A 27659-nucleotide genomic window follows, 5' to 3' on the forward strand; every position below is an offset into this window, starting at 1 on the left:
ACTTCTATTTCCCACACGTATTTCACAACTATCTAACATAATTGTCCATGATTTCAATATGGAATCTAATATTCATACATCCTGCAATCTACAGCATAGGTATGGCATAATAGGCTCTATTCCCTGTTCATACATCTCACATACTAGACAAGACCATGGCAGAAGCTGGACATACAAAGTGGAAGTCTACCAAATTCATCTAATGATAGTTTATTTAAAAAAATTAAAATCTAGGACAAATGCTACAACAGAGCAACAGCTGAAAACCAGGACCGTCCAGGGCAAAGCAGAACATATGATCACCCTTAACTAAAGCAGATCCTTTCTTGTCTGCTCAAAGATCCCCAAATATTATTTACTTGTTTATCTCCATCTGAAAATACATGACAATGCTTCAAACTGAAAACCAAGAGAAAAAAAAACCTACCTTGATCCCACAAAACCCTCCCATTAACATCAATGTTCATTTCTGCCCTCAAAACTCAGAGTTTCTTCTATTCACATGAGAATTCCAATTAGAATTCTAATTGGGGTCCTACCCTACTCCTATTCTAACAAAAAAGTTCTATTTGAAGTATCAGTTTCCTCCATGTTGCTAAATGACTGAAGTTTTGATCTTCATATTAAATCTTTAATTTACCTGTAAATTGTTTTGATCTGTGGGGAGAGGAGTACAATTTCAATTTTTTCCCATAGAAATAACCAATTGTATCAGCAGCTTTTGCAGTGTCTTTTAAACTTTAGTTTTTGCACAGGCATAATAATACTAAATAAAACTTTAGTATATAACTACACACATAAATTAAAGTTTCACAAAATAATACCTGTGTTTTACTATGTGCAATGCATTCTATTCTATTCACAACTCACTAATACACAATGGAAGTTTGGAAACAAAACCTAATTTATTGAATAGTTGTCTTCTGCAATACTTGTGTGCAATGTTACCTCTTTCACATATGCGGTTTACTTTTTAGGTTTTATATTTTATTCAGTTTGTCTACTGATCTCTTTTTAATAGCAAAACCACACTTTCTTAACTTAGTTTAAAACATCTTAATATCTGATAAAGAAGTGTCCCCCATCTGTTTCTTCTTCAAATTTTTCTTGGCATTCTAAGACTGCTGAACTGCTCTTCCATTTAAAATTTTAGGACCACTGTGTGAAAGTCTTATTGGGATTTTTATTTTATCATGAATTTATAGAGTAATTAAGGCATATGTCCATTAACATGGTATACATATTTAAGTTTTAGCTTTTTTTCAATGAAATTGTATAAATGTCTCTAGAAAGGTCACATACATTTTTTATTTGATTTATTCCCAAGTACCTTATATTATTAGCTGCTTTTGTAAATAACTTCTCTAATTTAGTTTTTAAATCAGCTTATCAAAATTCATTTCTTTTGGTATATAGATGTTAAATCTAGAAACTGTTTCTTATCAAGTTGATAGTAACTTCCATATCTTGACCATTTTTTTTTTCTTTTTTTTGGGGGGGTGGGGGGGGGTGCATGGTCCGGGAATCAAACCCAGGTCTGCATGGAAGGTGAGCATTCTTCCATTGAACTAACCGTGAATCCTTGACTATTATTTCTGGGTTTCCTATGTGGACATTTATACCATTTATGAATAACGTAAGTTTTATTTCTTCTTCTCCTATCTCAATATCTTTTCTTCTTCTTATCTTACTATCCTGTTTAGTACCTCTGGTAAAATGTTACAGTAATTTGAATACTCATTCTTGATATAAAAAGAAATGCTTCTAAAGTTTCCTCATTAAACATGTTTATATCAGAATTCTTTTATTGAGCTATCAAGCTTAAGTTTTTTCTTTAAATCTTGAGTGTGCACCTAATGTTTTGAAAGGTTTATATACATCCACTTGGATAAACATATTTTATTCTTCTTCCTTAATCCGTTAATGTGCTGAATTAAAGTCTTTAAACTCATTAAATCATCCTCATGCTCCTGGAATAAACCTGATAATGCTATACTTTAATACACTGTTAGATTAAGTTGGCATTCTTGTTCAGTGATACCGGCCTGCAATTTTCCTTTCTAATAAATTCTTAGGTTCATATGGAGATTATGCTAAAAATTTTAAATAAGTTGGGAAGTTCTCTATATTCCCTGAAAGCATTGTGTAAAATTGGAATAATGTGTCCCTGAAAACTTAGTTAGAATTTGACTTTAAAAGTCTGTATATAGTAGAATTTATCAGTACAAAATATTCCTTTTTATGTTTGGCAATACTCTTCTTCTTTAAGTCTATTTTATCTGATATCAATATAGCCATTCCAGCCTATGGTCACTGTTTATAATGTTTGCATTCATTTACTTTTAACTAATCTGTGTTTTTATAACATTTAAAACTATGCCTCTTGGGTGTAGCATATAGTTGGGTCATCTTTTTTTTTAATGCATACTAATAATCTCTATTTTTTAATTGGAATGTTAAGACTTGTGTTGTCCAATATAATAGTCACTAGCTGCACAGCCCTATATAAATTTAAATATATTATTTTCAAAAAGTAATTAAATATGCCAATTCTTTAACTGTACTAGTTACATTTCAAATGCTTAACAACCATATAGCTAGATGATGGCTAATGTATTGGACAATACAGACATAAGACATTTCCACCACTGAACACAGTCCTGTTGGATAGCAGCAGTTTAGACCAATAACAATTAATGTAACTTCTGATATGGCTGGACCCATGTCACGTATTATTATTTGTTTTCTTTTTGCCACCCCTGTATTTTCTTTCTCTGTTTTCCTTTTTTCTAATAATCTTTAAGTTTATGTGACAATTTTTTGAAATCCCATTTTAATTTGTCTATTGACTTTTTCAAAACAATTTTTAGTGGTTGCTTTATGGAAAATAATGCTTTAGGTTAAGTTTTTCACCGTGTACTTAGAGGTAATAATTATACTACTTAACAAATTGTTGGTCCATTTCTTGCCTTCCCGTCATCCCCTATCATTCTTTTTTCTATAGTTATCTTATGTATTACATTTGTATACATTATAAACCCCACATGGCAGTGTTATGTTTGCTTAAGAATCAATGCATTTTAAAGAAATTAAAAGGAGAAAATAATCTTTTACATTTACCTAAATATTTATAATTCCTAATGCACTTCATAGGGATGACACCAAAATAAGTTTTATATTTCTTTTAATAAAATAAGACTTAGTAAAGGAGAATTAGAAGATTAGGTCATTTGAACCAACACATCTGGTAGGAAAATTTAACAATCTGGGGGCAAAAATGAGTCTGTGCATGCGTTTGTGTGTGTGTGTCTGCTTGAAGACATGGGAGAGCTGATGGCAGAAAAAATTACAGTACTAAGATCCAGAAGAAAAAGAAAATGAAGAGGTGTGAGTCTGCAGTTTGAGATTGCTTTTCCCTAGAAGTGTTTGCTAATTCCAGAACAGGATACTAAGAAATTGAGACTCCTTTAATATCCACATATGGAGGGAAAAAACAAACAAACAAACAAAAACAGCAGCCTGGTAAAACCCTAAGATCTAAGGCAGAAATGGGAAGACTACATCCTATGAATTATGGTGAAACACTTACAGACTGTTTACTATGTGACACTAAAAGCCCGTTTAAAAACTCTCAATTCATGAAAGTTGATTAAGGTTATCCTGTATTCCCAGTACCCCTTACCAGCTATCAGTAATTAAAGATAATTGTCTTTGAATACACATAACATAATCCTTGGCCCTGAATTCATATTTACATATATGATATTCAACAAAAAATACTAAGTCAGAAGAAGAGAAGAAAACATGAATGAAAATCAATTGAAACAAAAGATACTAGAAAGAGATCCTTGGGAATTCCACATAAGATCTTCATTATGGAATTTTAAATATTATGCTAATTATTGAGTGCTCTAGTTTGCCAAAGCTGCCAGAATGCAATACACCAGAAACGGAACAGCTTTTAAAAAGAGGGAAATCAATAAGTTGCAAGTTTACAGTTCTAAGGCCGAGAAAATGTCCCAATTAAAACAAGTCCAATTCTAAGGCATCTAAAAAAGATACCTTGGTTCAAGAAGGCCAATGAAGTTCAGGGTTTCTCTCTCAAGTGAGAAGGCACATGGCGAACACAGTCAGGGCTTCTCTCTCAGCTGGAAGGGCACCTGGTGAACATGGTGTCATCTGCTTCATGAAACAGGAAGGAAATCTGGCTTCCTGTTTCATGAAGCTCCCCAGGAGGTATTTTCCTTCTTTACCTCCAAAGGCCACTGGCTAGTGGACTACGCATCGTAGTGTTGCAGTATTCTCTGCTCTCTGTGAGTCTCTAGCTTTCTTCAAAATGTTTCCTCTTTTATAGGATTCTAGCAAACTAATCAAGACCTACCCAAATGTGGAGACACACCTCCACCTAATCCAGTTTAACAACCACTCTTGATTAAATCACATCTCCAGGGAGATGCTCTGATTACAGTTTCAAACATACAGTATTGAATAGGGATTATTCTACCTTTATGAAATGGGATTTTGATTAAAACATGGTTTTTCTAAGGGACATACATCCTTTCAAACCAGCATAAGAACTGATTGGAGTTTCCCCAAAGTCTGCTGCTAGGGGCTTCCCTTTCTTTTGTCTAACTTTGGGAATTCTATCACAGTGCTTCATGGTTTTCAAAAACAATGGTAACCAAAAAACAAACCACTACTGCCTAGGGGTAAAAAACAGCAGTTGGGTCAACAATAGATATGCTGAAAGCATAGGGAGGAAAACCAGGCAGTGAGATTTTTGTAGTGAATTGGAAATTTGAAAAGCTACCTCATATTCAGGGGAACCTAGAAAGCACAAGGAGGGATGCTCAGAAAAGACTTGCGAAGACCATAAGATTTCACACCTGTCACATCTTTTAGGCTCAGCACAAGCAGGAAGTTGTAAACATCCCAGCCTAGTTAAGAGCTGAAGGAGTGCACACTACAGAGCCAATCTGCAATGACCAGGACAGTATTTTTTCCTTTATCTTCTTTTTGCTTTTCTATTTTCTCTTTTTTCACTTTATATTATCCAAAATACCCTATTGTTCAAACTACATATAATGGTATGTTATTTTAAAAACACTATGAAGTATGCAGAAAAGTAATGAAGTATGGTTCATCCACATGAAAAAGAGAAATTAACAGAAACTATCCCTGAGGAAGGACAGATATGGACTTCCTAGAAAAAGACTTCAAATCAATTGTCTCAAATATAGTCAAATAGTAAAAACCAGGAACAGAATTAAAGGAAAACAATGCCTCAGTAAAAGAAAACATCAGCAGAGATGGGATTTTTAAAAAGAAACCAAATAAAAATATGGAACTGAAAAATACAATAATGAATGAAAAAAAGCCACTACAGGGGTTCAACAACAGATTTGAGCAGAAAAGAATCAGCAAACCTGAAGACAGGTTGAATGAAATTATCCAGTGTGAAGAGCAGAAGGATGAAGAACAATGAGCAGTGCAAAAGAGACCTGTGTAATATGATCACATGTGTGAACATGTGCATAATAGGAGTGTCAGAAGAAGAGAGTAAAGAGAAAGCGGGACAGAAAATATTTAAGTAATGGGCTGAAAACCTCCCAAATTTGATAAAATCTCCCACATTTGAATCTACACATCCAAAAGCTCAAGAAATTCCAAGTACAATAAAGTTAAGGATAAAGAGAGAATCTTGAAAGCAGATGTAGATCATGGCGAGAAAACACAATCATGTACAAGGGATTATCAAAAAGATTAACAGCCTTTTTCTCATCAGAAACCATGAAGGCAAGAAGGCAATGGAATGAAATATCTAAAGTGCTGAAAGAAAAAAGAAAGTCTACCAAGAATTCTATACTTGGCAAAACTATTTTTTCATAATGAAGGAGAAATCTGTGGAGGCTTGGTCAGAGCAACTAGCAAATAGCCAGGAACAGTACAAACAACTGTTGGGGCTACATCAGTGACCGGACATAGAGCATAATAGCAGTCTAGACAAGCTGGACCAGCTAAGACCACACAAAAAACTTTAAGTCCCCCTAGCCTTGGAGGCTGGTGCCCCTCTGCCACGGGCATGGCAGGCTACTTCCCTAAGGGGAAAGTAAACAGACTCTACTAGCAGCAAGGGCTTAGCTCAACCAAACTCCATTTGCAGAATTAATTAACAAATTTTGACTACTGAAAATAGGCCCCAGCACAAACAAACCTGGAATAAGCGTCAAAGGTACTAGGAATTTTTGCCCTGGCAGAGAGGAGGTAGGGCTGATGAGAAAAAAAAAAAAAACCCACCAAGGCTTTTTAAGTCAGACAGCACAAAATACTGCAAAAGGACTGCACTCAGGGTTCCAGGAAGATGGCGGAACAGAGGGTCCCAGGAAGATGGCCAAATAGGATATGTCAGTTCACCCCTGCTCCAAAGAACAGCTAGAAAAGGGACAGGAACGTGACTGAGACGGCGATTCCAGGATGTAAGTGACCTGGGAAGGTCTTCTATACCACACAGGGAGGCCCTAGTTGCAAAAGCTGCAGAATTGAGACTCAGAACCAGAAACCACCAGCTGGTACAAACAACCTAATATGTCCCTTTCCAAATGGAAGCCTGGAGCCCACAGGAGTGCATGGATGGGGAAAACAGGACTAGGAACATTCTACCTCACTGTCCCCCACGTTGCACCCTGCTTCTGCACTCCAAGATCTGCCTGAGCTGCACCACACACCCACAGCCCCTGCACTGCACCTCTACAACCCCAAGACCCACATCCCATGCTCAAAGGCACCAGCATAGGGTCCCCACCCTGTGCCTATACTTGCATTGCAATGCATCACTGCACTGTTGTGCCCTACCCCATGCCCCACATCCTTCTCCACATCTATCCTGCAAATACAAGCTTCAGACTACCAAAGGAAATCAACTTACAAAGTAAAGCAATTAAGATATTTACATGCTGTGAAGACAACAGAAGATCACTGAACATAGAAAGATGCAGACAGATATAGCCCAGCCTAATAACCAAATTAAAACACTGGAGAAGACACAGACTTTAGAACAACTAATCGAAGATGTTCATATAACTCTATAAAATAAAATAAATGGGATGGCTAATGACATAAAGGAGCACAAGAAGACATTAGAACAGCATAAAGAGGAATTTGAATGAATAAATAGAAAAATAGCAGATACCACAGAGACTAAAGATGCTACAGACCAAATAAAAAATGTACTAGAGAAAAAAAAGGATCTGGACTTCTGGGAAGAAGGCAGAATAGGAGAGGCTAAGTTCATCCCTGCTCCATGCAACACCAAAAGAAAGGACTGAAAAATGACTGGGATAGTAATTCTAGACTGTGAATGATGAGAGAGGGTCTTCACCCTACCTAGGGAGCCCCTGAATGAAAATGCAGAGATATTGGGATGGAAAGAAGGGGTGAGTGAACTCCTACATGATTGCAGCCTACTCTGGCAGCTGGCCAGCTTTACGGGGGCGGCCGTTTCTCTTCATTCTTTTTCAACACTACAGGTTGGAAACTTTTGATTAGATTATCTCCACAGAGATGTGACATGCCCAATTTGGGTGTGACTTTGTGATTAGATGGAGATGTGACTCCATCCATGCCAGAGTGGGTCTTGATTAATAACTGGACTCCTTTAAAAGAGGAAGTATTTTGGAGAAACCTCAGAAACAACAGAACTGATAACAGAAACTTCATAGCAGGGCTGACACAGATGTCAACTTTGGAGATGCTTGTAGCCCAGCACGTCACCATGGGCATAATCATTTGGCCAAGTTGACTCCAGAACCTAACCATCGCATTATGATTTCTGTTCTGAAAATTTTCTGAGGCTTGTTTTGTGGCCTAACACATAGTCTGTCTTGGAAAATGTACCATGTATACTTGAGAAGAACTCATATTCTGTTCTTGTTGGATGGAGTGTTCTCTATCTCTGTTAGGTCAAGCAAGCACTAGCTTGACTGCTGCTGCAAGGATATTTTGTGGCTGGTTGATTTAACTCATCAGTTGATTGAATCTGTGGCTGATTACATCTGAGATCAACTAAGACAGAGCTAGCACAGTGAGATAATCCAATCATCTGGAGGCTTTAAAGGAAGAACAGAGCCTTTTTTTTCCCTTCAGCCAGAGCCTCTCCTGCAGAGTTCATCCTGACCCTTCATTTGAGCTGCCAGCTTCACAGTCTGCCCTGTGGATTTTGGACTCTTCCATTCCTACAGTTACACAAAACACCTTTATAAATTTCATATTTACAGGCCTCTCCTATTGGTTCTGTTTCTCTAGAGAACACTAACACAGCTTGGAACTAGGAGGGGCTCTTGAGAGATAGAATCTGAAAAATGGATTTTTATAATTGGTTTTCTACTCTGACTAAACTCTGACTCTGTTACCAATAATCAAGATGGCACTGACAGTCCATGGGCTGAATTGTCAAAAGAGATACTCAATACATCACCATAAGATTCTGCTAATTGTACATTTACATGAGGCAAGGTTCTGGGTCATAATGTTTCTGATATCTTTATGGAGTTTTGTGAAATTAAGAGGTATAATGACATTAACTGGCTGCTGTTATGTAAGCTGGACACAGTGATGAAGGAAAGGGATGAGCTGATGTCTTCAAATTTGAAACTTCAGTGCCGTATGAACAATATAAAAGTTTCCATGTGTGCCCTGAAAGAAAATCTTAGTTCCTGTGGCCAGAGACTTGAGATCTATGAAAACCAGACAAAAAGCCTGCCTCACTGTATGAGTAGCAGATTTACAACATAAACATAAACATCAACTTTGCAGGATGTCTACTGTTAAAGCAAGGGTTTTGTTTTTGTCTTGTTTTTAAAGCAAATGTTTTGACTGGAAAAGAATGGAATCCTGAAATGTGGGGATGGTGATATATGGCTTGATACTGATGGCAATGGAGAGATAGGATCGGTGGAATCTGCTGAGCCTTTGCTACACAGACCTGTAATAGATTGTGCTGAGGAAACAGCTTCCCAGCCTCCAGTCTCCTCAGAGGAGTCTGCAATCAAACTTCCACCTAACAACATTAAACCTTTACTTCCTGCTAAATGTGTAACCATCTCTCCTGAGGAAACACCCCTCACTCTTCTTTCTGGAGTGACTAATTCCTGTTTCACCAGATGAAACTGTAATGGAATACCCTGAGGAATTGGCTTGAAAAACACTTCTATTTCTTTTCATGACCAACCTCCAATGCCCCTCTTTTCTTCAAGAACTATAACTAAAGTCTCAACAGGCCACAAACATTTTGTACCTCAAAGTGTTTGTGAGGTACAAACAGTGATTTGTGAGGAGGTACACTATACTTCAAAAGAACTGCATGAGTTTTCCAATCTATATAGACAGAAATCAGGGTAATATGTGTGGTAATGGATATTAAGAGGGTGGGATAATGGTAAGAGGAATATAAGGTTGGGTCAAGCTAAATTTGATATGGGCCCACTAAGCAGAGATTCTGCATTCAGTGTTGTAGCTTAACGGGTTAGGAAGGGCATTAATTGTTTGTTTGGATGGCTGGCTGAAACATGGATCCAAAGGTGGCCAACATTACCTGAGGTCAAAATGCAAGAACTTCCCGGGTATAATGTAGATGAGGGGAAGCAGAGGATTAGAGAGATGAGAATGTTAGAGTGGATTTATCATGATGACCTACTCACACATTGCAGGCGTGCCCAGAGGACACATTTTTCACCAGAACCTTGAGAAATACATTTGCGAGACTAGCGCCATCATCCCAAAAGAGCTCTGTAGTCACCCTTCTCTGTAGATCAAGCATTACTGTGGGAACTGCTGCAACTGAGCTGGAATCCTCATAAGGAGGATCAGATTCTAAGGTGGCAGAAGCCATACGGCAACTACTAATCACCACAGACAAGGTGGGTTTGGCCACCATAATGGACAGCAGACTCAAAGCAGCAGTCAAAATAATTTGACATGCAAAGACTTGTGGTGTCGGCTAGGAGATCATGCAGTAAAATAAATGGAAGTAAAATAAATGGGCAGTCCACTAAATTCTTGACTGAGCTGTATAAGCAGAATTCTAGGTCAAATGAACAGAAGTCTAATTTGGATTACAAAAACAGAGAGATCATGGCCCCTTAATCAATTCCCAGACTTGAGACAAGTTTACAGACCCAGAGCCTCTTGAATGGGGGTAGAGTCTTGGGGAAGGACCCTTTACACTGCCAAAATTTACAGTTAACCTTCCTCCCAGCCTTTCCCAAGGAGACTTATGGCTTATGCCAGGATGACTATGCACTGGGGAAAAGGAAATATCAGATATTTCATGGATTATGAGACACTGGCTCAGAAGTGACACTAATTCCAGGAGACCCAAAATGTCATTCTGGTCCACCAGTCAGAGTAGAAGCTTATGGAGGTCAGGTGATCAATAGAGTTTTAGCTCAGATCTATCTTATAGTGGATCCAACGGATTCCCAGGTCCATTCTGTGGTCATTTTCCCAGTTCCAGAATCCATAATTGGAACTGACATACTCAGCAACTGGCAAAATCCCCACATTGGTTCTCTGACTCATGACGTTAGGGCTAGTATGTAGGAAGGGCCAAGTGGAAGGCACTAGAACTGCCCCTACCTAGCAAAATAGTGCATCAGAAGCAATACTGTATTCCTGGAGGAACTGCAAAGATTAGTGGCACTCTTAAGGACTTGAAGGATGCAGGGGTGGTGATTCCCACCACATCCCTATTCAACACTCCTATTTGGCCCATGTGGGAAACAGATGGGACTTGGGAGGATGAGAGTGGATTATTGTAAACTTAACCAGGTGGTGACTCCAATTGTAGCTGCTGTCCTAGATGTAGTATCATTGCTTTAGCAAATCAACACATTGCCTGATACCTGCTATGCAGGTACAGATCCGGCAAATGCTTTATTCTCAATAGCTGTCAGTAAGGACCACTATAAACAGTTTGCATTCAGCTGACAAGGCCAACAGTATTGACCTGCCTCAGGGATGTATCAACTCTCCAGCCCTATATCACAATCTTGTCTGCAAGGATATTGATTGTTTCTCCCTCCCACAAGACATCACACTGGTCCATTATATTAATGATATCATGCTGATTGAACCTAGTGAGCAAGAAGTAGCAACTACTCTAGACTTATTGGTAAGACATTTGTGGGTCAAGGGATGGGTGATAAATCCAAGAAAAATACAGGGGCGTTCCACCTTATTGAAAAAATTTCTAGTTGTTGAGTGGTGTGGGGCATTGCCAAGGTATCTCTTCTTTGCCAGTTTGAATCTCTTATGTAACCAAGAAAAGCCATGTCCTTTAACCTTCATTCAATATTGCTGGGTGGGAGCTTTAGATTATCCATGGAAATGTGACCCACTCAATTGTGGGTGATAACTTTTGATTGGATGGTTTCATGGAGTTGTGTTTCCACCCATTCAAGGTGGGTGGGTTGCTTACTGGAGCCCTTTAAGAGGGAACCATTTTGGAAAAAGCTTTAGAGTCATGAAAACCCATGCAGTCAGAGACCTTTGGAGATGAAGGAAAACACCCCTCGGGGAGCTTCATGAAACAAGCCAGGAGAGAAAGCTAGGAGACTTTGCCATGTGCCCTTCCAGTTGAGAAATGCTGAACTTCACTGGCCTTTCTTGAGTGAAGAATTAAGAAATTTTCTCAACATGACAAAGGCCATACATGAAAAATTCACAGCTAGCTCAATGATGAAAGACTGAAAAATTTTCCTTAAAATTGGGAACAATACAAGGCTGCCTGCTTTCATCACTGTTGTTCAACACTGTACTGGAAGTTCTTGCCAGAGCAAATAGGCAAGAAAAATAAAAGACATACAAATTGGAAGGGAAGAAGTAAAACCCTCACTAATCATAGATGACATGATCTTATATCTAACGAACCCTATACACACAATAAGAACTAACAAATTGGGCAAAGTTGCTTGCAGGATACAAGATGAACACCCCAAATCAACTGTATTTCTAAAAACTCTAAACAATTAATTTAAAAAGGAAATTAAGAAAACAATTCTACTTACAATAGCAACAAAGACAGTAAATTACTTAGGAATAAATTTAACCAAGGTGCAACTCTTGTATTGAAAACTACAAAACACTGCTGAAAGAAATTAAATAATACCCCAAAGGAAATAGAAAGACATCTCATTTTCATGGACTGGAAGATCAAATATTGTTAAAATGGTAATAATCCCTTAAGCAATCCACAGATTCAATACAATCCTGACCAAAATCTCAACAGCCTTCTTTGCAGAAATGGAAAAGGTGATCTTAAAATGTATATAGAAATACAAGAGATCCTGAACAGCAATAACAATATCAAAAAAGAACAAAGTTGGAGGACTCATACTTCCTGATTCAAAACTCACTACAAAGCTACAGTAATCGAGAGCAGAATGATAGACATATAGATCAACAAAATAAACCCGCGAGTCCAGATATAAAATCATAATCTATGACCAACTGATTTCCAACAAGGACGGTGTGTCCATGTAGCCCAGCAAAAGCCATGTTTTAATCCTGATCCTATCTTGTGGGGACAGTCATTTCTTTTAATCCTGATTCAATACTGCAGGTGGAAACTTTATATTATCTTCACAGAGATGTGGCATGCACAATTGTGGGTGTGACCATTTGATTAGATGGTGATATGCCTCCACCCATTACAGGTGGGTCTTGATTAGTTTACTGGAGTCCTTTAAAAGAAGAAACATTTTAGAAAGAGCAAAGCTACATATGCCAACACTTAGAGAACAGAGACACAGATGTTTGGAGATGCTTGCAGATAAGCAGATGTCACCATGAGATGTTAAGCAAACCAGAACCTGGAGAGAACCAAGGGAAGCCAAGAGATGAAACCCAGCCCCAGAAAAGCAAAGTGAGGAACGCTCACAAGAACAGAGGCTGAAAGCAACAGAGCCCAGGAGCAAGGGATCAGCAGATGTTAGCCACATGACTTCCCAGCTGACAGAGGCGGCCTTTTGGGAATTAAGGTATCTTTACCTGGATGCCTTAGTTTGGACATTTTTATATGCTTAGAACTGTAAAATTGTAACTTATTAAATTTCCTTTTTAAAAGCCATTCTGTTTCTGGTATACTGCATTCCAGCAGCTTACAAGGTAAAACAGATGCCAAAACCATTCAGCAAGGGAAAGAACAGTCTCTTCAATAAATGGTGCTGGGACCACTGGATATCCACATGTAAAAGAATAAAGGCTAATCCCATACTTCATACCATATATAAAAGTTGACTGAAAATGGATAAAAGACTGAAATTTAAGAGCCAAAATTATAAAACTCATAAAACAGAAGAACAAATCTCCATGATTTTGGATTTGTCAATGACACCAACAGCACATGCAGCAAAAGAAAAAAATAGATATACTGGACTTACTCAAAATTAAAAATGTATGCATCAGAAGATACTACAAAGAGAGTAAAAAGACAGCCCACACCTGGGAGAAAATACTTGGAAATCATATATCTGATAAGGATCTGGTTTCCAGAATATAAAAAGAAATCTTACAACACAACAACAAAAAGACAAGTACCCCAATTTTTAAGTGAACAAAGGATTTAAACAGACATCCTTCCCAAGATGTACAAATAGCCAATAAGCATATGAAAAGATGATCATTAGGGAAATGCAAAACAAAACCACAATGAGATACTCTCTTATTTTGCTAGGGCTGCTATGACAAATACCACACAATAAGTTTAGCTTAAGCAACAGGAATTTATGGTCTCATAGTTTGGGAGGCTAGAAGTCCAAAATCAAGGTGTCAGCAAGGCCATGTTTTCTCCAAAGTCTGTAACAGTCTGTTAACAGCTTTCTGGCAATCCTCTGTCAAATGGCAATAGTCTTTGTGTACTTCCTCTGTCTGTAACAGTCCGTTAATAGCTTTCTGGCAATCCTTTGTCAAACGGCAATTGTCTTTGTGTACTTCCTCTGGATTCTACTTTCCTTACCAATATCCTTTGCTTATAAGGAATTCAGTTATATGACTAAAGCCTATCCTCCTTCAGTTTAGCCAAACCCTACTTAAAGCATTTTTAAAGATCCTGTTTACACATAGGTACATGTGCACTCTCTGATTCACCTTAATTAGTAACATATCTAAACATCCTGTTTACAAATGGGATCATACCCTCAGGACCTGGAGTTAAGACTTGGATATGTATGTCTTTTGCCGGTTGTGAGAGACATGACTTAATCCTCAACCAATACCATTTCACACTCACTACAATGGAAGGATGAAAGGATGGAAGGAAGGATGGAAGGATGGAAAGAAGGAAGGAAGGAAGGAAGAGAAAAAAATGGAAAATAAGGAGTGTTGACAAGGATGCGGAAAAGTTGGAACCTTCATATTATACTGGTGGGACTATAAAATGGTTCAAGCACTGTGGAAAACAGTTTCGTAGTTCTTCAGTAAGTTAAACACAGAGTTACCATATGGCCCAGCAAAAATTCTACTCCTAGTTATATACCTAAAAGAACTGAAAACAGGTGTTCAAACAAAAATTTATATATGACATTTCAAAGCAGTTTTATTCACAATAGCCAGAAGTTGGAAACAAACCAAATGTCCATCAACAGATGAATGGATAAACAAAACTTGGCACATTCATATAATAAAATATTATTCAGCTATAATAAGAAATGAAGTATTGGTAAGTGCACAACATGGATGAAACTCAAAAACCGTAGGGTAGATGAAAGAAGCCAGACACAAAAGGCCACATGTTATATGACCTTCTTTATATGAACGGCCAGAATAGGTGAAGACATATGCCTATGAAGACATAAGGCAGATTAGTGACTATTAGGAGTGTGGTGGCAAGGGGACAATGGAGACTTACTGCTTAATGGGTGTGCCAGTTTGAAACTATTCTGTACCCCAGAAAAAGCCATATTTTAATCCTGATCCAATCCTGTGGGGTCAGACCTATTGTTTAGGCCAGGGAAACTATGAGTGGATTGTTTCCATGGAAAAGTGACACATCTAGTTGTAGGTGTGGCCTTTTGATTAGATGGAGATGTGACTTCATCCATTCAAGGTGGGTCTTGATTATTTTACTAGAGTCCTTTAAAAGAGGAAACATTTTGGAGAAACTTCAGATGCAGATGCTTTGAGAACAGTTCCTTCAAACCTGACAGAGACATAGACGTTTGGAGACGCCTGGAGTGTCGACAGAGACCAGATGCCTAGACATGGGCAGAGCCCAGCAGATGTCACCTTGCACCCTCCCATGAGATGCTAAGCAAGCCAGAACACACAGAGAGCCAAGGGAAGCCACGAGATGAAAGCAAGCCCTGGAGAAGCCAAGTGAAGAACCCCCCACAGGAAACAGAGGTTGAAAGCAATGAAGCCTAGGAACAAGGAACTAGCAGATGCCAGCCATGTGCCTTCCCAGCTCACAGAGGTGCCCCATACCGCATCAGCCTTTCTTGAGTGAAGGTAACATCTTGTTGGCACCTTAATTTAGACAGTTTCAAGGTCTAAGAACTGTAAACTTGTAATACATTGCCTTTATAAAAGCCATTTCATTTCTGGTATACTGTATTCCAGCAGCTTTAGCAAACCAAAACAATGGGTATAGGATTTCTGTTAAGGGTGATAAAAAAAGTTCTGGAGCATGACATTGTGACTATATTTAATGATACTAAATTGTATAATTTCAATTGGCTTTGGGGTATATTTCATGTTATGTGTATTTTACCACAATAAAAATGCAAAATAAATAAATAAATAAATAAAACATTGGCTAAGAATTTTCCAAACCTATGAAAGGCATTAAGTTATGGATTCAGAAAACTTATGAACCTCAAGCAGGATGATTTCAAAGAAAATGATACATATGTGTAACATAAAAAAACTATACAAAAAGATACAGGAAAAATTGGTAAAACTAATCAGATAAAAGCATTATCTGCAAAGGAACAACAAAAACATTGACACTGATTTCTTGATTAAAAAAAAACTGAATCTAGAACATAACAGAGTGTTTTCAGAATGCTGAAAGACAGTAACTCCCAATCTAAAATTCTATACCTTTCTTCCTTTAAGAATATATATACATGTAATATACATATATATGCAGACAAAGAAATAAAACAAACAGTATCACCAGCAGTCCTGCATAAAGGACATACTAAAAGGTGTTCTTCAATATGAAGGAGTATGATCCCAGAAAGCAAATCAGGCATACAAGACTGAAGAGCAAAGAAAAAACTGGGTCAATATGAGTAAATCCAACTGATTTACTTAACAATAAACAATAATACTATTTTGTGAAATTTAATGTTTTTATACTTAAAATATATGGTAAAAAGAGCATGGAATTCATGAAGTAGGGAAACATTCTATGGTGGTGTGGAAACAGAATTAAAGTACTATCTAAGAAGAGACTAAAAGTACTAAGTAACAGTCAACTTTGATTAGTCTATTGAACATTGGAATCTTTACGTTAACTACTAAAAGAGAGTTTAACTACCAAGCTAATTACATGGATGTTTGCTTTGCAATAATGCTCTAAGCCATTTATGGTTTATATTACCTTTATGTGGGTATATTTCACATTAACAAAATTTTTTTAAAGAAAAGTATATCAGTCCTCTACAGCAGGCAAATTTTCTTGGGAGGCACACAAATTGCCCAATTTTTTTCTAAAATAAAATTATATACTGAAGAAAACCAAAAAGAAATTCAGTAAAGCTAAGGAAATAGCCTTGAGACTGAATATTTTCTCTTCGGATTTTAAATGAAACACATAACAGTCCTGACAAAGAAATAAAAGGTCATGATAGTTTCACAGATAATACCTTAAAAGCACTGTGACGTTTACCAACAACCAGAATATGAACAGCAAAGCAGCAAAAGATAAGCACTACAACCCCAAATTGTCTAAAATAGATTAAACTTTTGATTGTGCCATCTCTTTCAGCTCAAAAACCTTTAGTCATCCTCTACTAAAAAATGTACAAACTCCTGCTCCAAGAAATACATCACGCCCTATATTCAGCCTTTCTAACCATCCACCTTTCCCCACAAAACATGCACTTCTCCAACTTCAAATAACATATTTCATTTACTGAACTATCAAATAGAAGAACTATCCTTCTTCAAGGCCTATCTCTTTTACAAAGTTTTCTTTGATCTTCCTATTCAGCTATAAACTCTCTTCCTGATTCCATAAAGCTGTTGGTTTCTATATATTTTTCCATGAATTATGGCCATGCACGTCTTTATTTTCCTAATCAGACCATAACTGGAAGACAGGGCCTATGCTTTCTTTTCACTTTTGTACTGTCCAAAGCCTAAAACTGCTGGAAGACTCAATAAATATGAAGCAAGATGTCCACAAAGTTACTTTTAAATATATTTCATAGTGCCAAACAAGATAGAGTAAATTGAGGGAGGAAGTGGAAACAGTACCAAACATGATTCAAAATAAAAAATAACTGAAGAAATGAGACAACTAAAAGCAAACAATTTACAGCAAATAATTCCCTTAATTTAGACATCCTCATTTCTTTGTATTCATAATTCAAAATAGTTGAACAATCTTACTGATTTTTATGGTTATTTTATATACTGGCGGTCAGGAGTTATACTCTGCCCCACTACTACTTCCTTCCATGTGGAAGAAAATTATTTTAGCATTCCTGGCCTCTCTACCACCTTTTACTTCCTTCACCCTAAGAGAAATAAATGAATTCCTCCCTTTGTCCTCATAGGAACAGCCCTACATACAGAGAATAGATCTCTCCTAAGTCTTCCTTGTTGAGTGCAGTGTAGGTGGTGATAGGGGAAGGTCACCTGCTATTTGAAGGAAGGGAAGCCCATTGCCCAGGACTGCATCAGTATAATCCTTAAATTAAGTTTCAACAGATGTTCTTGCCTGCAGATCTACACTATATTCTCCAACTCTAATCTTTATCAATAATAAGCAAGATATTTTAGCCCTCTTTGTGTTGTCTTTCAATTTGTTCAAAACTTACCAGACCTCCTCAGAAACTCAAAATTATCAGCTGATGAGAAATTCTTACCACTAGCAATATTTTATAAAATGAAGCAGAAAGATAAACTATTCATACTGAAGTACCCTCTAAGAAATCAACCATTTCCCTTTCTCATCTCTACATCCCTTTCTGATCTCTACATCCCTCAAAACTTTGTTTCTCTTACTTTAGTGTATAATACCACCTAAACAAATTCTAAATTAATTCATTGGCCTGAGACTCACTGTTAACTCCTCCTCTACCATGTTTGCCACATCTAATCAATAATTAAGTTAAAAAATATGCCCCCTCCTAAAAATAACCATTTCACTTTACCTTCACTGCCACTTTACCTAGTTTAAGCCAAATCAACTGTCAACTGAATTAATGCAATCAATTGCAGTAACAGCCAGAGTAATCACTTCAAAAACTAAGACCATACCATTTCTCTGCATAAAATCCTTTAATGACTTCCTACTGCTCTTAGAATAAAATCTAAAATTCAGTCATATATAATACTCCATATATTATTAGGATCACACTAATCTATACTGTCTCATCACACATAGCTCTTCTCATTTCTGTGGTCCAGCTTTCTCTTTTCCTCCAAAGTACCATATTTCTTTCTAATTTAGGACGTTGTCATATAATGTTCTCTTGGTCTGTCTTCACTTTCTGTAACCAGCTTCTCACATAGCTAACTCCTTTTCATCCTACAGATTTCAGCTTACATTAAACTGTAAAATCCCTCAAGGAAACATTTCCTTCCCCTCAGGAAAATATATTTATTACTACATCTCACTAGGGATATGACTTATTTTGTCATATCCCCAGTGACCAGAACAATGCCAGGCATACACTACTTACTGATTCAGTGCTACTGAATCAAAACACTAACTGGTAGCAAAACAAAAAATGAAACCCTAGATATCAGGTTCTACAATCTATTACACATGTAAACATACACAAATATTACATATGCATACATATACGAATATTACGTATGCGTACAAAGAGACAAGATTCTTCAGTGACAGTTAAACCACTGAAATTCAAATAGGAGTCAATTAGATTGAAAACATACAGCTGACTTATTAAAAGCCAAAATATTACAATGTAAGATTGTATATATAGTAACAGAATAAAAACTAAAACTAAAACTAAAATTCATGGAACTATACTACACAGTGAATCCAAAATTAAACCATGGACTTTAATCAACAGTACAAGTATAAAAATGTTCTATCATCATTTGTAACAAATGTTCCACACTGATTCAAGGTGTTAGTGGTGGAGTCCCGTGTTTTATGCATGACTGTTCTGCAAACCCACAACTTCTCTAATAAGGAAAAAAAGTCAAGATATTCCAAAAGGAACACTATCAAAGAACCAATATTTAAAATGGAAGGTTCTGCCAAACATCTGTACCACTGCCTGTCCATCAGGCTTGTATCAGTGTCTGTCAGCTGTATTCTTCTAATCCAAACGCAAAAAATGCAAACATTTTGTTCTTTAGATTATCAAAGTTAGACAAAATTAAGAAATATTTTTCAACCTTTCCACAATCTGACCATTTATTTCAAACACTACAGTAACCTTCAGTTTAATTTTTTTTTAATTTACTTAATATGCCTTTTATAGTAAGCAATAGGTTGAGACCTACAAATCATAGTATGCCTAAAGGTACAAAACACTGGTATAATAATCCTAAGAAAACTACCTTCTGGCACATGGCACATGTCGGTGGTTGAGTGGCTAGCTCCCTGGTCAACCCCTTGTGGATTGGAATGAGAATTTTATAAGGATTCTTTGCTCTAGAACAACTTGAATTTAAAATTGAATGAGTTTATTTTCTTCTGTTATAAAATGCTTCAATTAAGGTTTTTAAAAAGATAAATGTATGCAAAATTCAGCTAGGAAATCAATACTGAACATATACTTGGTATAAACATTCATATTTTTTTCTTTTTTACAGATAAAGAATGACTATTTACCAGTTTCAGATAATAGTTATACATAAAATGAGAACAGGCAATACATGCCTCAGTCCTGCAAAGACAGTCCAGTTGGTTTTTTATTTATTTTTTTTTACAACTGCTTGAATTTCTTTTGGAGTTTATTAATGCTTGGAGGATCTTTCTCTGATGATCAGGGTCCTGCCAAGCAGAATAATTTTATTCAATAAAAATATATTCGAATTCAAATAACACCACCACCTTACATGCATGTTTTATCTTTTAAAAGTATTTTCACATTTGGTCCTTATACCTCTCAAAAGGTAATATTTGTCCCATTTTCAGATGAAGAAAATATGCCCAAAAGAATACAAGTGACTTTGACAGGTTATAGACCTCATCAGTGACAGAGACTTAGCCAAAAATGGAGAGGCCTAAAAGACTTTTTTTCTGTTGGATCACTGCTAACTCTTGGTCCAGTCATTCTAAGGAGGGAAGCTCTTATCTTTGACAAGAGTCAAAAAAAAAAAAAAAAAAAAACAGATTACAATTTTCTTTAAAGAGTAATTGAATCAACAAATATTTTTAAATTAAAAAAATTATGGCCGGTTCCACCTCAATTTCCAATACAAACCTCTCAATAATTATGAATCTCCTACAAAAATTACATTGTATGTATGACAGTCAAATGGATGAAATGGACACGAAAGGCAGAAAGAGGCTGTAAAGCACATAAATACTTCTTTCCTCTCGATCACTACAAAACCCCAGGGCGGTGAACCCCAAACAGGAGACAGAAACTGGAGGCAAAAGACGACTCCGTCCCAGGCTCACACCGGGATAATAGGGGAAAATGGAGAATCCCGGCGGGAGGTTTTTTTTTTTTAAAGAGGACGCGGTTTACCACCATTCCCCCACCCCCCTCCCGCTCCCAACAATGTAGCAAAGAAATTAATCTCTGCGCCATCAGGGCTCCCCGAGCCTAGTAAGGGGCTCGAGGACCTCGGGCCTGTGAAGGACCCTTTCTTCATTTTCCCGATTCACCTATTCCCTCCCTTTTCTGTGACTTCTCCCCCTTCCTCCCAACCTCACTTTTAAGCTTCTAGCTTCGCCCAGTGACACCTCAGAGCCAACCCAAGAACATCTTCAGGCCCCGGCAGGCAAGGTAGGATGGAACCCTGAGGAGTCACCTTTTGAGGTATCTGGCGTCTTCCCCTTGCATGGCGGCGGCGACGGCGGCGTGGGAGGGGGAGGGCTAGGGGTATCTGAGGGAGGCCGGTGGGGCTATTTCTTGGGCGGTGGCCAGAGCACCCCCACACCTAAAGGCGATGACAGTCCTGGAGCCTGTAAGGCGGGGCGGCGACGGCGGCAGCGGTGGCACTGAGGTTACCACGGTGAGGCCACCAGCTCCTCCCACAGCTCCTGGGCCCCAAAATACTGCAGCTGCCGGGACCCGCCCAGAATCCTCCTCTGCCGGGCTTCTTCAAGGCGCATGCGTCTCCTCAGCAACACCAGTGTGCGCAGGCTCAGTAATAAAGCGCTGGCCTCTGAGACTAATGCGACGCGCCGGGAGCGGAGCGTGGAGGTTTTCCTGCTGATTTGAGTCTGTGGTTGACGGGTCCCTTGGTCATCGCCCCCTTGAGGATGGAGATGGAAAGCATTATCCCAGTGTGCAGAATTGAAATTTCAGGTCCTTAGCTTCAAAGGAGGAAAGGGAAATCCGTTATCCTTTCAATTAGAGAATGCTATGAAGCAGTCCAGCCTTTGGCTAAAACTTGTGAGGTGAGGTTTGTATTTTAGGCTGCGTTAATTGCAACGAGAAGTTCTCACTTGTGGACGTAAGTCTGACCCTAGTACAAAATGGTACAGCTTGAAGGTGTCACTTCCATTTTGTTATCTTAAATCTAGACTACACATTTTTTTCCCCAAATTCTTCCACTATTATCCCCAACACAAGGTACATTCGGAATTGCTTCTTCTGATGCAATCTTTGGAAATGCAAGCTATAAGGAAGATGGGCTGGTTTGTACCGTAGCAAATAAATGTCCTCTGTTTTCAGATCTCTTTCCATGAGCTCAAGCATCACATTTATGCCAGTGACTTATGGTAATTTATTAATAAATATTAATTGAGGTCCTGTTTTGTGCTAAGCATCAAACCAGGTTCTAGAGATAGAAATAAAGTACCTTTATTCCCTCTCTTCACCCGTAATCAATTCACTTATTTACTCTCCTCTAGTTCTGTATTTCCTGTTACCTTGGGCCATGTAAATACATAGTTAGTTGTTCCACTGTCTTTATCAAATGCAATATGTTGATACAATTATCTTTTATGTGAAAAGCACCATGTTAATAGACTGCGTGGAATATTAAAAATAGAAACATAGTTCATACCCTTCTAAAGATATATTTATCTGCCCTCTATTCATAACACCTACATCATTTCTGTCAGTGTTGTAGTTATTCTTCCAGTCTTCCAGGGAAGAAAATTAACACTAACTTTGATTTCTCCCCTTAGATTATGCCCTTTTCTTACACTGTTATACAATTCTATCATTTTTTTCTTCAAGGTATTCCTGTAATCTTGCTTTTCTTCTCCATTCTCATATCTACCTTACTAGACTTATCACCTCATACCTGGACTACTGAAATCTTTCCTGACTGGACTTCCTACTTTTTGTCTTTTCCCAGATACTCATTCTGCAAACTGACATAAAAGTTTACAAAATACCATTTAGGAACCTTTAACAGCAATACAGCAAGCTAGATTACCTTAAAAATTTCACTGCATACCTAGGACTTCCAGATTAATGTTAACTGTGTTAAAATGCAAAGCTAATATAACAAGTATTCTTGCACTGTAAGGTCCTTAAAATCAGAGAGTTAGTTTTGTTCACTTTTGTATCCTCAGAACAGAATCTGGCCCATAGTTAATACTGAATAAATAATTTGTTTTGAAAAACAAATGCATACCTGAACTTGTAGGGGGAGTGCGTAGGGGTCCAGAAAGAAAGAGATAACTAAAAACCAGAGCAAGAAGCACATAAACTGAAACTAGAACCGGGCTAGAAAAGTTGTTAGTCTGTGCCTGAAAAAGTACGAGATGAAACTGGAACATTTTGTGGTAAGAAGTAAAGAAGTACTCAGATACTAATGCGGTAGCACCAAAAAGGCACTGGTCAATTTTGAGACAAATTGAACATCAAAAAGAGTAATTACTGCACTTAATTTAACAAATTAAATAAATAAAAATCCAGGAGTCTGTAATAATACTCAAAACAAAAGATAGAAAAAAAAATTTATACGGAAATCCTTATTCTGAAAATTGATAATTAAAGGCAAAAATTAAGCATTTAATTTTGCCTTTGGAAAGTAATTTACTTCCACTTGATGTGGTTACACTCTTCTTTACAGAAAATGGAGATATATAATGATAAACAGTTATCATCACAAAAACGATAGACAGTTTTGAAGTTTCAGAGTTGCTGCTGTTGGGGAAAGGATATTCACAGGTTGGCAAAGTTTTACCCCACAGATTACTTAGTAATTCTAAAGGTAAATAAATGTTACCTTACAATGGCCAGATTTGGTTGTCAGCATTTTAAACAAGCAAACAGCATCGTTACTGTGGCATTACATGATAGTGTGTGCAATGTGTAATAGGAAGTACACAACATCACCTATGAAATATTTTTGCCAAACATTAACCTGAATCTAACCAAGTTGTTACATCTAAAGTCAAGTACTACATGGAGAAGAGGCTTCTAACGAGTGAGGAACATGCCCAAGACATATCATAACAGAATAATGTTATTCTGTGTGGTATTGCATAGGAATACAACACCAATGGAACAGAGAACAGAAGTAGACCCATGCGTATATGTAAACTTGTAATATGATGAAGTGGCTTTTCAAAATTATTCTGTAAAAGATTAATTTTTAATAAATAATGCTGTAACAACTGGTTATGCATATATACAAAATTAAATTGAATCCCTACCTCATGCCATATACAAAATTCAAGATTGAATAAACATTTAACTGTGAGAAACAAAACTTTAAAACACTTGGAAGTAAATCTAAACAATCTTTATGATGTTTAGTTAAGGACACATTTTTAAAACTAGATACAGGAACAACCAAAAATAAAATGTTGATAATAAAATTAAGAACTTCTGATTATCAACAAAGACACAATAAAGTAAGTGAAGACACGTCACAACATAACTTATTTTGTATCACATTGCTCTAGTTTGTTAGCTGCCAGAATGAATATACCAGAAATGGAATGGCTTTTAAAAAGGGGAATGTATTAAGTTGCAAGTTTACAGTTCTAAGGCTGAGAAAATTTCCACATTAAGGTAAGGCTATAGAAATGTCCAATCTAAGGCATCCAGATAAAGATACCTTGGTTCAAGAAGGCCACTGATGTTCAGGGTTTCTCTCTCAGCTGAAAAGGCACATGGCAAACATGACGACATCTGCTAGCTTTCTCTTCCAGCTTGTTTCATGAAGCAACCCCGGGAGAGTTTTCCTTCTTCATCTCCAAAGGGCTCTGGCTATGTGGGCTCTCACATTCTCATAGCTGTGATGCTTTTTCCAAAGTGTTTTCTCTTTTACAGGATTCCAGTAAACTAATCAAGCCCCACCTGTAGTGATTGGAGTCACATCTCCCTCTAATCAAAAGTTAATACCCATAATTGTGTTTGTCACATCTCCATGGAGATAATTTAATCAAGTTTCCAACCTACAGTACTGAATAGGGATTAAAAGAAATGGCTGCCTCCACAAGATGGGTCAGGATTAAAACATGGCTTTTCTAGGATTCATAATTCTTTCAAACCAACACACACATAAAAACTAATAAAGGACTGATATTAGACTAATTTGAGATCTTATATGAATAAAAAAGAAAATGACAGACTAATGGGAAAATGACAGAAAAAAAGAAAAAGAGGAAATAATGATAGCCAGAAGAAACAAAACATTAAAAGATGCTTAGCCTTAATAGTAATCAGGAAAATGCTACATAAGATCACAAAAAATACTATTTCACACTATCAGGGTGGCAAAACTTAAGTCTGGCAATAGAAAGTGTTGGTGAAAATGTGAAGCCTTGGAAATTATTTAGTAAACATTTCAGGTATGAGGGTACATTGAGAATAAAATGCCCCTATGGGGTATATAGTTTCCAAATATTTTCTCCCGTTGTGTAGCTTATCTTTTTACTTTCATGACAAAGTCATTTAATGCACAAAAGTTTTTCATTTTGATGTCCCATTTATCTATTTGTTGTTGTTGCTTGTGCTTTGAGTGTAAAGTCTAAGAAAATATTGCCTAACACAAGGTCCTGAAGATGCTTCCCTATGTTGTCTTCTAGATGCTTGAAAGTTCTGGCACTTACATGTAGGTTTTTGATCCACTTCTGAGTTGTTTTTGTTTATGGTGTGAGATAGGGGTCTACCTTCATTCGCTTTCAATTGGAGATCCAATTTTTCTTGCACCATTTGTTAAAAGGGCTATTCTTTCTCACTTGTCTTTGCTCCTATATCAAATATCAGTTGGCCATTGGTTGACTTCTGAACTCTCAGTTTGATTCCATTGGTCTATAGGTTTGTCTTTGTTGTAGTACCATGCCATTTTGATTACTGTAGCTTTGTAATAAGTTTTAAGATTGGAAAGTGTATGTCCTCCAATTTCAATTGAATTAATTTTTATAAAGGTGCCAAAATTAATTCAGAAAACATAGTTTTGTAACAAAAGGTCCTAGGACAAATGAATATGCATGTGGAAATAAATGCACTGTAATCCTTTCTTTACAAGGTATTGTAAAGGATCACATATATAAACATAAGATCTAAAACTATAAAACTTCAAGATAAAAGCCTAGGAAAATTATTTGATCTTTGGGTTGGCAATGAATTTTGGATATGATACAGTAAGGAATAACTATAAAGAAAAAAGAGAATAACTGGACTTGATGTCATCAAAGTTAAAAAATTTGTTTAAAAACACCATTGAAAAAAAGGCAAATCATGAACTGAAAGTACTTTTTTATTTTATTTATTTATTTATTTAATTTATTTTTTATACTTTATAAAAGTATAAAGTACTTTTATATTTTTATGAATATATCTGACAAAGTTATTGTTTTTATAATACACAAACAATTCAATTATAAAAACAAACAACCTAATTAAAAATCAGTGAACATTTTATACAAACACTTCATAAAAGGAGACAGATGGCTGGCCAATAAGCACATGGAAAGATGCTTAACCTCATTAGTCATTAGGGAAATGCAAATTTAATCCACAATGAAACACACTACAGCTATATTAGTTTTTATCATGGTGGAAAAAAATTATCACAAGCTTAGTGGTTTAAAACAACACCAGTTATACAATTCTCTTGATCAGAATCTGAAATGGGACTCATCTATAAAAAAAAATCAAGTGTTGGCAGGGCTATATTCTTTTCTGGAGGCTGTATAAGAGAATCTGTCTTTTTGCCTTTTTCTGCTCTTAAGAGGATGTATTAGGGTTCTCTAGAGAAATAGAATCAGCAGGTACTATCTGTAGATATAAAATTTATAAAAGTGTCTCATATAGCTGTGGGAATGTAAAGACCAAAATCCACAGGGCAGGCTTTGAGGCTGATGACTCTGATGAAGGGTCTGGATGAACTCCACAGGAGAGGCTTGCTGGCTGAAGCAGAAAAAGAGCCTCTCTCTTCTGAATCCTCCTTAAAAGGCTTCCAGTGATTAGATTAAGCATCACTCATTGTAGAGGACACTTCCCTTGGTTGACTACAAATGGAATCAGCTGTGGATGCAGCCAACATGATCATGATTTAATTCTATGAAATGTCCTCATAGCAACATTCAGGCCAGCACTTGCCCAATCAGACTAATGGGTACCACTACCTGGCCAAGTTGACGCATGAACCTGACCATGGCAGTCCACCCCTTTTCGACTTAGCAGCTATACACATCACTTTAACCATGTTTAATTTCTAAATAGAAAACACTAAAAGACACATTTTTCCTTGCCTAACAATACTCAACTGTCCTGCATACAACCAGAAACACATTAAATCTCCCCAGAATGGGGTGCAAGTCCTTGGGTAATATTCATTCTTAACCTTGATATCTTACAACTTAAATACTATAACATGGACAAAACAACATTACAGTCCTTGTTTCTGTAACTGATTATGTGGTCATAGTTCATATTGATTACTACCTTCTTCCACTATCCATTCCATGTTCCCTTTATCTTCAGCAAGCACTTTAGCTGGCCATGGTTCTTTGCTTGGTGGGGTGACCCAAACCTTCATTCCTGAAGTTTCAGAGACATTGGTAGTCTTGCCTGGAATTGGTTGTTGAAGTTTTCCATTGATTTTAATCACAGGGCATGGTAGTACTAAAAGATGCCCTCGGGGATCTCCTATGTTCCAGGAAAATTCTTCTTTACCTCCTGTGGTAGTTAGGTTTGGCCAGGTAAAGATGCCTAGCTTTGTTGCTGTGGTCATGAGCCAATGGCCTGTGAAGCTTATCTGTTGCTGATTACATCTGCAGTCAGCTAGGAGGTGTGCCTGCTGCAATGAATGATGTTTTATTTAATTGGCTGGAAACTTAAATAAGAGAGCTCAATGCAACA

The 27659-nt window shown here is 37.1% G+C and overlaps 1 protein-coding gene across 7 annotated transcripts in view; it reads right to left on the minus strand.

The window, feature by feature from the left end:
- KIFAP3 (kinesin associated protein 3) overlaps positions 1 to 27659 on the minus strand; it is a 219611-nt gene that overhangs the window by 185831 nt on the left and 6121 nt on the right. Inside the window, exon 1 of one of the 7 annotated variants that reach the window (XM_077156925.1) lies at positions 21190 to 21481. The exons of the other annotated variants lie outside the window; for them this stretch is intronic. Within the exon in view, the coding sequence (XP_077013040.1) occupies positions 21190 to 21221 (32 nt within the window). The 5' untranslated portion in view covers positions 21222 to 21481. Of the gene's footprint in view, positions 1 to 21189; positions 21482 to 27659 lie in introns of those variants that run through there. 7 annotated transcript variants of the gene reach the window in all.

The sequence above is a fragment of the Tamandua tetradactyla genome, chromosome 4 (assembly GCF_023851605.1).
Source record: "Tamandua tetradactyla isolate mTamTet1 chromosome 4, mTamTet1.pri, whole genome shotgun sequence".
Taxonomy (NCBI): domain Eukaryota; kingdom Metazoa; phylum Chordata; class Mammalia; order Pilosa; family Myrmecophagidae; genus Tamandua; species Tamandua tetradactyla.